The sequence below is a fragment of the Neofelis nebulosa genome, chromosome 7, assembly GCF_028018385.1.
Source record: "Neofelis nebulosa isolate mNeoNeb1 chromosome 7, mNeoNeb1.pri, whole genome shotgun sequence".
Taxonomy (NCBI): domain Eukaryota; kingdom Metazoa; phylum Chordata; class Mammalia; order Carnivora; family Felidae; genus Neofelis; species Neofelis nebulosa.
In genome coordinates, this window is record NC_080788.1 from 21,693,875 (window position 1) to 21,709,132 (window position 15,258).

The 15,258-nt window shown below is 39.9% G+C and overlaps 1 protein-coding gene across 2 annotated transcripts in view; it reads right to left on the reverse strand.

Moving 5' to 3' along the window:
* Nucleotides 1-15,222, reverse strand: part of MCEE (methylmalonyl-CoA epimerase) — a 29,053-nt gene extending 13,831 nt beyond the window's left edge. The window contains exons 1-2 of one of the 2 annotated variants that reach the window (XM_058736810.1): nt 15,075-15,222; nt 5,657-5,994 (exon numbers count right to left, since the gene is read on the reverse strand). In XM_058736810.1, the coding sequence (XP_058592793.1) occupies nt 5,657-5,994; nt 15,075-15,207 (471 nt within the window). In that variant the 5' untranslated portion in view covers nt 15,208-15,222. Of the gene's footprint in view, nt 1-5,656; nt 5,995-15,070 lie in introns of both variants that reach the window. The other variant, XM_058736811.1, reaches the window with a different exon arrangement.
* Nucleotides 15,223-15,258: the final 36 nt, after the last annotated feature.

Genomic DNA, 15,258 nt, shown 5'->3' on the forward strand with positions numbered 1-15,258 from the left:
CGGCTCTCCCCCCAAACACGGGAGTGCCCTACCTAACGTCTTCAAGATTGAATTGTACAGGAAGGGAAGGAAGGGAGAAGGAGCCATAATTATTTTGAATACTGTTCATTTTCTCATTTGTTTTGGCCACCACAAAGCATTCTTTGGCAAAGCAAATAGGTGCACTAATCTTACCTTTAGTTTTATCTTGCCTTACATTTCCTTTTTGTTCTAACTTGCACTATTACTACTGTCCTTGTTTTATTTCTTATAAGCTGCATTTTGGTCAGTCACCACTAATCCTCTGTGGAAAATGCAGGGCATGTTGTAAACACATGAAGCAAGTGGGCCACTCAGCTACGTGTCCCCAGCAGCTAATACAGTGAAGATCAGAGTGAAACCGAAAATACTCAACAACCAGCAATATAATATAGACAAAGACACCAACCAAATAGAATGGGGGGACCTCACTGAGGATCGGAGTCCTGGAAGACCCCTGCTGAACGTGTTAACCCTTTAGGAGATGAATTGTGCGTGTGTGTCTGTGCATGCGTGTGTGTGTGTGTGTGTGTGTGTGTGTGTGTGAGGAGTGTAGGGGTCTCAGGGAAGGGTCCTTCTGGAAGAGGGATGTTACTCAGGAGGTTTAGAGCAGGAGCTGTTTAACCAACTAGCATGGAAGCATTAAAAAACATTTTGAAACCTTAATACAAATTTGCTGAACAAGAAAGGCTTGCACCGTGATACACCTTGCTGTCTGGGCAACTTCTTTAGTGAAGTTCTTTAGTGAAAGCACAGCCTATTCTCCTCAATACCAGAACCATCTCCTCAGGGAGGGGCCTGCAGAAGGCAGGAAGTGCACATGGGCACCATCAGTACAAGTTGTGCCAGGAAACAGCTGGCTACCTGGTCCACACATAAGCAAGAGAAGACTTCGAAACTTCCTCTAGTGAAAGACAAACCACACAAGTGTAAGAAATGTGGGCAAACCTTACAAGAAAAAATGGAAACCAAAAGCCAACTTTGCCAGAAAAATGTTGGTAGTGGGTGAGATACTAATCTACGTACAAGAAAAAGTACATTTTTGTCTAAAATCTGTTAAGCCTCATGGGAATCTACCCCCAAAACCAAGAGCACACTGTATACACTGTATGTTAGCCATCTTGACAATAAATTATATTTAAAAAATAAAAATGAAAAAATAAAGTCTCTGTTAAGTCAACTAAGAGCTATGATGCACACCCACAAGAGATAACCTGCTAAACCAGAGGTTTTATGTGAGGTCTCAGTGAAAAAGAACATAAAGCATCCTTGTGATAATTACAAAGAAAGTCACTTCTCTGAAGGGGTAGATTTAACATTTTAAAAGAAGGAATGGTGTTAAGAAATAAATGGCTATGGGCCATAAAATAGAAGATTATGAGCATTTTCAGAAGACACATTTCTGAATGCTGTCTATTCCCAAAACAGGAAAAGCTGAAGTCTCTGGTTTTTGTTTATGTGATATTTATCATCTTCTACCTTATCAAGCACCAAGCTCAAGTCTCTTTACATTTACAAAGGCTAAATAGGTCACTTCCTCATGCATATGAGAATATTGTTGGTTCCCACCTCTGGCTAGTTGAAAATAAAATCATTCTACAGCATTTAAAAGTTTTCCACATTGTCCTTTTGTTTAGAGCACATTAGTATATTGATGGCTATACACTTTTAAAACTTGTCCATGGACTCTTTGCTGCTCCTCCCATCAAGAGGTAGGGTCTTTGTCCTCTTCTCACATAGTTGATCTGCCTGAAAAGTTTGTTTATGACCAAGACTGCTGTGGGCCTTTTGAGACTAGGACAGAAATGGCCATATGGTCCTGCCTGGCTCTCCTGGGACACTCACTCTGGGGGAAACCAACTGTGCAGTTAAGAAGTCCAACGATCCCAGGGTGCCTGGGTGGCTCAGTTGGTTAAGCATCCTATTTGGACTCAGGTAATAATCACATGGTTCGTGAGTTTGAGTCCTGCATCAGGCTCTCTGCTGTCAGCACAGAGCCTGCTTTGGATCCTGTCTCCCTCTCTCTCTGCCCCTCCTGCATTCATGCTCTCCCTCTCTCAAAAATAAATAAACCTTAAACAAAAAGAAGTCCAACTATCCTTAAACTACTGTCAGCAGGTGAAGATGAATAGGTTACACGCAGGTGCTCCTACTGGAAAGCTGGGCTGAGCAACCAGCTGCTGGCTGGAATCAACCGCCACCTCAAGTGAGGCATGTGGGATGCCCAGCCCAGTTGAGCCTTCATATGACTGCAGCCCCAGCCAGTATTTGACTGCAAGCACGTGAGAGAGCCCAAGTTAGAACTGCCAGGCAGAGCCTTCCCCCAAACTCCTAACCCACAAAATCCTAACCAAAATCAAATAGTTGCTGTTTGCCACCCCAAAGTTGTGGGATAATGCGTATCAATGGCAACAGTAACTCTAATGACCAAGGAAGTATTTTCTGACCAATTCTATCCCTTTTTGTACTTTCAGTAGAAAGCAATTTCAGACCCAAATTGTATTAGCCAGAATAGACTAGGTTACACTGTGCTAAAATAATTTACCCTGAAATCTCAGTGGCTTTATTCAGCAAAAATGTGTCCTGTTCAAGTATAGGCAGGGAATTTTGTTCCATTTGGTGAGTCAGGGAATCAAACACCTGCATGTGATGACAACTTGATCTCACATACTGCTGCAGCAGGTAACACTAACTCTCTAATGCTAACATCCCATAGCATATCTTCATTCGGAACAAGGGTCAAGCTATCTCGGCAATACCATTTTTTTTAAATTACCAAGTGCAGCATAGATTGGTGGTCTCCAACATGCATTCTCCTCTTGCTCCTTTTTAAAAATTTTTTTTAATGTTTATTTATTTTTGAGAGAGAGACACACACACAGAGTGTGAGTAGGGGAGGGGCAGAGAGAGAGGGAGACACAGAATTTGAAGCGGGCTCTAGGCTCTGAGCTGTCAATATGGAGCTTGACATGGGGCTCGAGCTCACCAACAGTGAGATCAGACCTGAGCCGAAGTCCGATGCTTAACTGACTGAGCCACCCAGGTGCCCCACCTTTTCCTCCTTTTAATTATAGCAACAGCCCAAGTTTTAGCAGGGCACATAACTGCTTGACTCAGACTGCACTTGCAGCCAACCATACCATGTGACTAAGCTTGGGCCAACGGGACGTGAACAGGAGTGATATGTGTAATTTCCAGGTCCTTTCCTTACAGGACTCGCCTCTAGGACACTTAGCTTTTAGACTAAGAACAGAAAAAATAAAATCATTCTATCTACTTACCTACCTATCTACCTATTTCCTATCTATCTATTGATTGATCGGTCGATCTAGTTAAGCCACTTTAATTTTTACAAAGAACAGAGAGCAATGGCAGGGGGAGGGGTGTCATGCTAACGTAGCAACAACTAACTTTTCACACCTTTTCCTATTACACACCTTCATTTTATACTGCTATACATTTTTATTTCCCCCTCTTAATCTGTACTTTTGAATTTGCCGTTACATTACTGAACTTCCACTATTCTTACTTAAACTGAACTCACATAGCAGCTTCCTTTGAAGACATGGGCTCTCTGATGTAGGACACAGACACCGTAGTGTGGGAGAGGGAAGAGTGAATTCAAAGGTTTATGATCCTGCCTCTCATCCTGGAGAGATCTTTTTCTTTTAATTTTTTTCATGCTTTATTTATTTTTGAGAAAGAGTGAGAGAGAGAGAGAGAGAGAGAGAGAGCACGCATGAGTGGGGGAGGAGCAGAGAGAAAGAGACAGAGAATCCGAAGCAGGCTCCAGGCTCTGAGCTGTCAGCACAGAGCCCGACGTGGGGCTCAAACTCACTGACTGTGTGATCATGACCTGAGCCAAAGTCGGACACTTAACCGACTGAGCCACCCAGGCGCCCCTCATCCTGGAGAGGTCTTAAACAAACCCTCAAGTCTACTAAAATAAAGACCGGCAGGCAAAATTAAACTCCTAAAAAAGGGGGTAAAAGTTAAATATTAACAATAAATAATACCATCTTACGGCTCCCTTACCTCAAATTTTAAACTCAACCAATACAATGAAGGCAATCTGGCACCATTGCCAACAGTGCAGATCCTGGAATCAGAACAAATCTGGGCTTGAACCTCAGCCTTGCCACTTACTACTAACTTGTCTATGGTAAGTTAACTGCTCAGGGGTGCCTGGGTGGCTCAGTCAGTTAAGTGTCTGACTTCAGCTCAGGTCATGATCTCATGGTTGGTGGGTTCGAGCCCCGCACTGGGCTCTGTGCTGACAGCTCAGAGCTTGGAGCCTGCTTCAGATTCTGTGTTTCCCTCTCTCTCTGCCCTTCCCCCCACTTGTGCTCGCTTGCTCTCTCTCTCTCTCAAAAATAAACATTTAAAAAATGTTTTCATTTAAAAAAATAAAAAATAAAAAAGTTAACTGCTCAAGTCTCTGTTTCCTCACCTGAGGAAGGTGAGTAGAGTAGCTCATAGAATAGCGATGAAAATTAAAGAAAATAATACACATAGAGTACTTCGTACACAGCCAAAGGATTCAATGCCAGTTGTTACGGTAACTCTATTCCTTTCCATATGCTATTCCCTCTGCCTGGAATACTTCCTCCTCTTGTGGACCTGGGGAATTCCTTCACATTCATTACAACTCATGCCCTGTGGTGTGTTCTCACCTCTTCCACCTGCCAGGGGCAATCAACCTTTCCCTCATTTGTGTTACCGAGAAGACATGTATGTTAATTCTCCTTATCAAAGGATACTGTAATTGCTTGTTTAAACAGCTGCCCCTCCTCACTGTGAGCACAGTCCATTTCTTCTTCGCTAAATCCCACTCTCAGTACAGTACACATTGTAGGTTCTCAAATATGTTTGTAATATGAACTGAATAAACCTTTGAGTTCACTCTACAGTCAACCCCTTTGTTTTCTACATTAGGAACGAGGCCTACTTATTAAATATTCCATTCTTTTTTATCAAAAGAATTGTCCTACCAAAATAATTTAAACCAAAGCATAATTAGTATTGATATTACAAAAGGCAGTTGTCTGAACATGAATATCTACAGATACAGGCTCTCTAATGAGAATATTCTTATCTAACATTTCAAGTTTTTCTTGGGAATTGTAAGCAGATGCGATTGAAAGGTCTTAAAAACCACGGTCAGTAATTGAAAATGTACTGCTTTTGTAATAAGGAACAAGGTATTAGAATTTTAAGGATAGAAAATAATCATAAGAATACTTAGCATATATACGGAAATTATTACTGTATAAAGTCTTTTCACCTGCTTCTTCTAATCACCTTGTGATAGTGAAAGCAGCTGTATTCCTATTATATGGAAGGTCATGTATAATCAATAAACACTACAGAAAAGATGTAAATCTGTTTTGGCAGCTTTGGTGGCCTTTATTGTGGCCATTAAATCCAGACTTCAATAAAAGATGTTATTATTATTATTTATAATTTTCTATAGGGCAAGAGAATATACTGATAGATCTACCTTAGAGTAAGACCAGAATTACCATTCCCTTTAAATAACTTACTACCAGTTTCTGATGACAGTGACAATACATGGTCTTAAAAAGTAAAAGACACTTTGTAAGAGAAATTGGAAACAACAAACATTAAAATAAAATACCTCAATGCAGACATGATGCATTCCTCCAGCCTTGTTTCTCTGCAGAAAACCTGCAATTGGGCTGTCATTTCCCAGTGGATGAAGTAGTTCCATCTTGGTATTTCCCAGGTTGACAAAAACAACAGATACACCATGCTCAGGAACAGGGACCACCTCACTTACCTGGGCCCCCAGAACATTCTCATAAAATGCCTTGGCTTTTTCTAAGTCTGGCACTGCAATTGCTACATGATTGAGTCGACCCAGGTTCCACACAGGACCTGCCACTTGATGCGAGGACTGTGATGTGGAAAGAGCTTTTACTTTCGGAGCTGAAGTCTGAAGTCTGGAAAAAAGCCCTGAAAAATTGAACAGCCATTGATAGCCTTCTTGAGAATTGATGGATTTATAAAATTAATTAAAAAAAAAACTAAATGACTAATACATATAAACATTATTTATATACATATTCTGGTTTTAATTACTGAAATTAAATTGGGGAGTTTAATGGAAAAATGACGTCAAAATTACTCACTCTGCCATTAAACAACTGTCTGGAATTAAAAAACTAATTGTGAGCTTTTTAGATTTAAAACAAAGATGGCATTTTTCATAATAATTTCTATTTATTGATAATACTTCAAGGACAGCTACATAGCATTAAGAATGACTTGCAGGGCACCTGGGTGGCTCCATGGGTTAAATGTGTGACTTCAACTCAGGTCATGATCTCGCATTCGTGAGTTTGAGCCCCTTGTTGGGCTGTGCTGACAGCTCAGAGCCTGGAGCCTGCTTTGGATTCTGTGTCTCCCTCTCTCTCTGCCCCTCCCCCACTCACATTCGTTCTCTCTCTCTCTCTCTCTCTCTCTCTCTCTCTCAAAAATAAGCATTAAAAAAATTTAAAAAAAAGAATAACTTGCTATTCTCTGTATTTCACAAGGGGTAAGTTTGAAGCTGACAGGGACACAATACTCATTTAATGATGAGAACAAGCAATTTTCTCCTCTACCTATAACCAATTTTTTGTCTTATATTCTGCAATATGTATTAAAGCCATGCCCATTACAGTGCTCTTTAATAAGATTTTATTTTAATGATTACTAAAGAAAAGAAAGACAAGCAAACATTAAGAGGATCCTTAAACTTATGAGAATTCCCTCTGAGACCAGTTTTTTCTTATTGTTTCTTTTTATAATTTTGAAGACGAGAAGAATTGCTTCTGAATGTGAAGAAACTTCTTTCATTAAGAAACTGAAGAGACCTATAATGTGTCCTCCCTGTGGATTACTGTTTCCCCAGTTCCCAAAACACTGGACTTTAAGAGCCAGATTCTCCCCAAGATGAAAACTGTATACATATATGAGGTCTAAGAATAATCTTGTAAAACTACATCACTTAATTAAAAAAAAGTACAAAATAGCATATTGAAGAACACATATTCTAAACAATCAGGTTTAGCTCTTAATGGAAAATACTTTAAATAGTACTTAGTATCACAGAGCTAAAAATAGTTAATTCCTTTTTACTGAAATTTTTGATAACAAGGAAATTAAAGTAACACTACTATAGACCATAGACCTTGTGGGGAAAGGCAGTCTCATATGTTAACCCCCACTTAACCACAGAAGGATGAAAAGTTCCTTGGCAAGAGATAAAGAGCCCACACAGCCTGTGTATCACACTGTGCTGGGAATATCTTTCCCTCTTCCATACTCAGTGAGTGCTCTTTTGTCTCAGTTTAACGTGTGTGCATCATACGGCAAACCTGTTATAGCGGTCCTCTGCAGAGAGGGAACAGGGTTCTTTGAACTGTGACACAAGAGGGGCGTGCGCAAACTGTCCTGCACTGACCACTGGGAGAGACCCATTGGTGATGGTGGACCAAACCCACCATTAAAGATAATCTTGCCCTATCTCATTTCTATGTAAGTAAAGCATTGTTCCATCTCTGATGGACTCTGATACCAAGATGCAATGGGCAGAAGTGTTTAGATTCTTCCTCTGGGACTGGTAACCAGTGCATGGTACTCTGCTTGACAAATGTGATGCATCATAGGTCAGCAGAAGGCAAAATTCCACCTAAGATAGTCTTCTGGTATGCTCAAGCCTGTATTATTGGTTACTGAAATATCCAAAGTTTGTCATTATCAATAGGTTGACACAGCCCAGTTCTATGGACTCATTGTATTATGAAATTCAAGCATATGACAACTTAGTAAGCACATACATAAATGTACAATTGAAAGTAAATCTCATGAAAGGCATACCTAATCCTCAATAGATGTGATGCACTCTGATATTTTCTACTCTGTTGTATTTTATTTCAGTTTTTAAAAAATTCTGGTACTACCTACCAAACATCTACCTTGTTAAGTTTGTTGTATAGATATTTGATGTAAAAAATATAATACAGTGCCAGACATATATAACAGGTGCACAACAAATTCAGCCATTCTTATTGTTACTGACATACAATAATTGTTTGCTGAGTGGCATGCAGAAATTATCTCAAGGGCACAGTGGTAGTGAATTTTTAAAATGCTAACAACCGGAACACCTGGGTGATTCAGTCAGTTGAGTGGCTGACTCTTGATTTTGGCTCAGGTCATGATCCCAGGGTCGTGGACTTGAGCCTCTCACTAGGCACTGCATTGGGCATGGAGCCTGCTTGGGGTTCTCTCTCTCTCTGCCTCTGCCCCTCTCCCCTGCTTGTGTTCTATATAAAATTAAAATTAAAAAAATGAGAACTAAAAAATCATTGGTCAAACTGCTCTTTCCTTCTTTCTTTGCATCTCTGTCTGTGCATTTTACAACGAAAGTTCGATACAGAATGTGTTTGTATTTAAAAAAAAAAAAACATGGTAGGTAGGGCCAATGAGCTTTAGAATAAAATGGATAAGTCCTTTGCTCTGTGAAATTTTAAGAGTATGTCAAATACGGAGCCTAGGTATTTCTGAATTGTCCTTACCAGTATTATCTCTACAAGAGATGGGGCAACTGGTATTTCCTTGGCAGGCATCCTATTACTTAGCAATGGGACATAAATATCAAAGGAACAAACAAAATGTCCAAGCAAAGGTAAAGTTTTACATACTATACCAGTTTTTTGGGGGACATTTCTAAACCTCTGGCACTGAAAAGGAAGTCCAAGCAAGCCATGTCATTAGAAGCCTCAGTATAGCCTGTCTTTCTCCATAACCACCTTACCATTTGGAAATGGGAGAAAAGGAAAAAGTTTATTGGAATGACTGGTTCTGTTTCTTTTTAATAGAACATAAAATGAATCTTCACTCTATGTTAGGAAAAATAGATAATAACATCTTTATGTAATGTAAAAGTCAAGACTTTGTGGCTCTACAGGCTTATCTTATCTCTAGAAATGTAAACTAGATTGAAAAAAGAAACATCACTATATTGGTTTTATTTGAGCCTTAGGAATAGAGTAAAAATAAACACAGGGATGCTGGTAAGAATTCAATAATTCTATGCCACATTGGCATAGAGATTACTTAAATAAATTTTTTAAAAATGAAGGGTTAAAAACATAAAAATAGCCAAAAAGCACATTAAGATCCTCAATATCATAGCCATTAGGGAAAAGCAAATCAAAAACACAACAGGATACCATTTCATACCCATAACAAAACCTGTTGATGAGGATATGGAGAAATTGGAATCTGCTTTTTACATTGCTGGTAAGAATGTAAAATGATAGAGCTGCCATGGAACAGTTTGGAAAACTCAAAAAGTTAAATATACAATTAGTATATGACTCAGAAATTCCACTCCTAGGTACCTAAAATAATTGAAAACATGACTTAAACAGAAACTTGGACACAAATGTTCACAACAGCACTATTCCCCAATAGCCAAGCAATGGGAGATGATTCATAGCCATACAATGGAACATTATCCATACAATGAATATGAAGCAATGATACAACATGGATGAACCCTGAAAACATTATGTGAAGTGACAGAGTCAGACATAAAAGGTCATATACTGTATGACTCCATTTATATAAAATATCCAGAATGGGGAAGTCCACAGAGACAAGAAGCAGGATAGTGGTTGTCAAGGGCTAGAGGGAGAAGGGAATGGGGATTGACTGAATTGGCATGAGATTTCCTTTTGGGGTGGGGAAAATGTCTTGGAATAAATAAAGGTGAAGGTTGCACAACATGATAAATGTAATAAATGCTGCTAAATTGTACATTCAAGAATTTTGTGTTATGTGAATTACCTTAAAACAACAACAACGGGATGATGCTATGGGCAAAATGTGAAATCCTGTAGACCAAGCAAACTGGAGCAGGAAACACGGAATAAAGGGGTACCGTGATATAGATCCTTGTAGACACTTAATAAAAAATGATCTCTGAAAAGTCTGTGAACCTTTAAAAAGTTATACTTTCTCCTTTGCCTTTGGCAACTTTTATTTTAAAAGGTTTCCTTTTAAAAAATATTTATTGTTTATTTTTGAGAGAGACAGAGAATGAGCAGGGGAGGGACAGAGAGAGAGAGAGAGACTCTGAAGCAGCCTCCAGGCTCCGAGCTGTCAGCACAGAGCCTGACACAGGGCTCAAACTCATGAACTACAAGATTAAGACTTGAGCCGAAGTTGGACGCTTAATTGATTAAGCCACCCAGGCGCCCCAAGTCCTTGGCAACTTTTAAAAGATATTTTTATTTAAGGTTGACCTCTGACTGGTTGGAATTTACAAGTGTAGCTTTACGTTTCTCTGTCTTCCATCTCAGAAAGGTACAACTGCATTACTTTGAACTCTATAATGTGCAATTTGTGACTATTCCACATAGTTTCACAATAAACTACAATGTACAAATATATGAATAAATACATCAGATATTTAAAAACAGGAACATTAAAATCCAATAGGATTGCAAAGATGAGTATCTACAGATTTATAAAACAAATGACGTCCACATATCAGGAAATCTGATATGCAAGAAATAGATATGTTACCAAATCTGGTGTGTATGTTAACTCTGACTCCTATCTGTCCCTCAATATGGCTCTTGCTAAATACTGTTAGTGCCATGACTTAAAAATAACATTGCATTTCCTTCCATCCATTTATTTCATACACCAGGCTTTCCAAACATTGGCTCCAAATAAGTAAAGGTTTAGTTGGAAGGGTCTATACTCAAATGGATTAATGGTTCTTACTGTTTAAAGACACTGTATGTTAAATTTGTACATAAAGTTTCACAGAATTGTGACAATCACTTGTAATAAGGTCTTGCTAACATCTTATTGAGATATAATTTATACACTATAAGGATCACCCATTTGAAGTGTACAATTCAATGTCTTCTTACATATTTTCAAAGTTGTACAAACTTTACATAATCTAATTTAGAACATGTAATAAGTTGTTAAGTCTGAACGTTTGCATATCTTGTTCGAGGAAATGTAACACATTTAGAAAGCCAATCATCAGAAGTGCCTTCAAGATGGTTGGTAAGAAGACCGCATATTTTGAGCATTCAACAAGTGGATTTCACAGTATCATGTAATATTTTTGACCTATTTAAAACTATGGTCAGGAATAACTTTTTATTCATCACAGTCAGCGAACAGACCATGTTTCTGTTGCCCCACTTACACATGACTCCATAATAAAAGTAAATGTCTCCTCACAGTCCTATAACTTGGCCACTGTTGTCTCTTAATTGGTTCAACTTCCATTTTTAAAACTAACCTTTTCACAAAGCCAATCCTTTGCAAGCCAAACTGGAATTTACTGTGTGTGCTTGACAGCATTCATTTTTCTGAGCTTCTCCTATTTTTCTGTGAAGTATTATGTTCCTTAAAGATGGAGTCATAACATAAAATTACCACATGATCCAGCAATCCCACTACTGAAAACTGGCTTTTGAAGAGATACTTATATATCCATGTTCATACATGTATTATTCATATTCACAATGGCCAGAATGTTGAAATAACCCATGTCCACTGACAGATGAAAATTATAAAATGTGGTGTACACTTACAATGGAATATTTGTCAACCTTAAAAAGGAATGAAGTTCTGACACATAAGTGTCATGCTTTAAAAACACGCTAAGTGAAATAAGCCAGTCACAAAAGGATGAATATTATATAATTCAAAAATATTATATGATGCTGTGAAATCCACTTGTTGAATGCTCAAAATATATGGTCTTCTTTCCAACCATCTTGAAGGCACTTCTGATGACTGGCTTTCTAAATGTGCTACGTTTCCTCAAACAAGATATGCAAAGGTATAATATTGTACATACAGCATGTGGAGTAGTCAAATTCATAGAGAGAAAGTTTTACAGTGGTTGCCAGGGCTAGGGGAAGAGGATAATGGGGCAGTTATTGTTGAATGGGTATAGAGGTTCAGTTTGGGATGATGAAAAAGTTCTGGAGATGGATAGTGGTGATGGTTGCACAATACGGAAATACAGTTGACTCTTGAACAAAATGGGGGGGTTAAGAGTGCCAACCCCCAACACAGTTGAAAATCCACATGTAACTTTCGACTACCCCAAAACATAACTGTTGACTGGAAGTCTTACTGATAACATAAACAGTTGATTAACACATGTTTTGTACATTGTATGTAATGTATATACTATATATTCTTACAATAAAGTAAGCTAGAAAAAAAGAAAATGTTATTAAGAAAACCAAGGGAGAGAAAATATACTCACAGTACTATATTGTAAAATTGTGAGTGTAAACGGACCATGCAGTTCAAACCTGTGTTGTTCAAGAGTCAACTGTATTTAATGTCACTGAACTGTACACCTAAATATGGTTAAAATGGCAAATTTTGTTATGTATATTTAACTATGATAAATGAAAAAGTGGGGTTATTTACGGTTGAAGCATCTGAAATAGGATAAATCAAAGCCAGCCTTTGCAGAATACTGTTTTCATTTTACTTTTCTCTATGACAAGATGTCTATATAATTTTTTTTTAAAAAATGTATATTAGTATTCAGTTCTTGCAATAAATGTATGACTTGTTGGAAGTTACATTCCCTTCTTCTTTTTAAAAAAAATTTTTTTTAATGTTTCTTTACTTTTGAGAGAAAGAGAGACAGAGTATGAGTAGGGGAGGCGCAGAGAGAGGAAAACACAGAATCTAAAGCAGGCTCCAGGCTCTGAGCTGTCAGCACAGGGCCTAATGCGGGGCTCGAACTCACAAACCATATCATGACCTGAGCTGAAGTCGGACACTTAATTGACTGAGCCACCTAGGCGCCCCATCAGTTTGTCATTTTCTGCCTGTAAGCACTCAAGTGCACTCAGAAGGATCCAGGCCACATCACAGGCCTTACAGTTGTCACTACTGCCGTAAGAGTCAAGCATGGCAGCTACTTGGGTTCACAAATTACATGCTTCTGTTGCCACTTCATCTGTCAACCACAGTTCATACCTTGATTAATTGTGATGCAACTGTATTCCATGGGTTACTAGCATCCTACCACCCACCTTTGGCAAGTTCAGCACTGCACTCAAGGTTAAGAGCATGACCAAACCAATCCCCAAATCTGGTCTTTAGGGGTCTACCTCCTAGGACCACTCCCAAGACCAATTTGTCATAGGCTAGGTCTAATCAAGAGGTAGAAATGACACATTGTTAAACAAGGAAAATCTGGTAAAAGGAATGATTAACTGATAAAACAGTAACTGTGAGATATATGGAAACTCTGTGTGATACCTTAGAGCTGAGCAAGAATACTTGAGGGACAATCTTGGAAGGGGTTCAGACTTTATGGGAGAAGGTATGATTCAGCCAGCAAATAGCAGACAAGTTGGTGGGTTTAGGCAGGCCAGAGCTGGTTGAGGGTTGTTACCCTCCAGAGTGCAGGCAGGGAGCAGGCGATTGGCAACTGATGGTGTGCAGTGGGAATTCAGGCACTGGCAGGGGCAGAAAGCCTTGAGAGTGTGCAGGGCATGCAGAGGGGATGACAGTGCAGTACACAACCCTCCAGACCATGACAGAGTCCAGGGTGTGGGAGCTGGATCTCACAAGCCTGGATCATGACCTCAGCTGAAATCAAGACTATGACGCCCAACCAACTGATCCAGCCACCCAGGTGCCCCCAGATGGCTTTCTCAGAGATAATGAGAGATGACTTTTGTCTTATGAGTTTTTTTTGTAAAGGGTTACTTGCAATTGTGTGTGAGCTAAGATACTGTTTGTATTTTACCAAGGAGAGGAAGGACAGGCTAGGAAGGTGTGTTATTGTAAGAACCTGAGAATCACCTATTAATTAGATTCATTTCAACAAGGTGTGCTCAGCCTGTTACAATATTTTTTCATGTATACACATCACCTCTTTAAACTGCTAAGTGCTGAGACAATTAAAACTATTAAGGTGCACTTCTTTGTATGTGGCTCGTCACTTAGCCCTGGTGACTTGCCATGATAAATGCAAAAGAAACATTGTGGCTGGTAAGAAAGACTACAGTGATCGATAAAGAACTGCTTCAGTTTGAGATGGGACTTCAAAGGAAGACTAGAACTGTAAGTTTGGACACAGCACTATCTAGCAGAGAGGCCTAACATTATTAAAGATTCGTCCCCTTGAACACTTTTTGAAGGTTGCTAAGCTGAAGGCTTCAGGACAAATGTCCAGGAGTAACTCTGAAACATTACCACTTGGCACTCTTCCTAACAGGGACTTTCAGATTAAGGGAAATAGTGACCCTCTGATGAAGGAGAAAAAAGAAAAAGAGAAGAAAGTGGGTGGCCTGGGAGTCAGAAAACTTGAGTTTCTGTCATTACTGATTCTATCCAGCTTTTTTTTTTTTTAATGGAGGTGTAGAGGACTCAAGCAACCTTCCAGATCCGTCTGCCTTTATCTTTCCTGTTTACATACAAGATAGTAAATATATTACTTCACGAAAGGAAAAACACTCCTTTGGTATTTACACAACTGACCTCCAAGTGTTCCCAGCAGGACACTGGAAGTACGTGGGAGTTCAGTTTACGTTTTTTTAAACTACTTGCCCTTCTTTCTAGTTTCTCCCCAATCTCTTATGGTGCACTGTAAAGCTAAAACTCACTGTCCCTATTGCATTTACCTCATCTACTTATGTCCCGGCCTTGCTGTCAGTCCCCTTGGGCAGGTTCCCTCGCCTCTTTGGGAGCCACCTATAAAGAGGGGCAACGTCAACTGCACACACTTCCCAGGGTGGCGGTGAGAATCAAATACTATACGGAAACCCCACGCTAACCGGAGACATTCCTTGGATATACCTCCTGCCCACAGGTGCAGAGAGACCACGGAACGCGCCTCCTGGGGGGGTGGGGGAGACAGAGTGCAGAGGATGTGGCTGCTCTGGCCACCCGCCGCCTCCTCCAGCCCCCGGCCTCGCGTCCCGCGCGTCCCATCCCCCGGCGAACCCCGGCCGCACGAGGTATTCACCTACTGCGCCCGAAACAGCCGCCACCGCCTTCAGTAGGCTCGCCATTTTGGAAAGCGACCCACTCTTTCCCGAGGTGCGTCAGAGTGGGAGAGGAGCTCGGTCGAGGGGCAGGGCAACCCGACCGGGGGCGGGGCATACGATGATTGGGGGGGGGGGGGGGCGTGGCGAGCGTCGCTGTGTTCTTGTG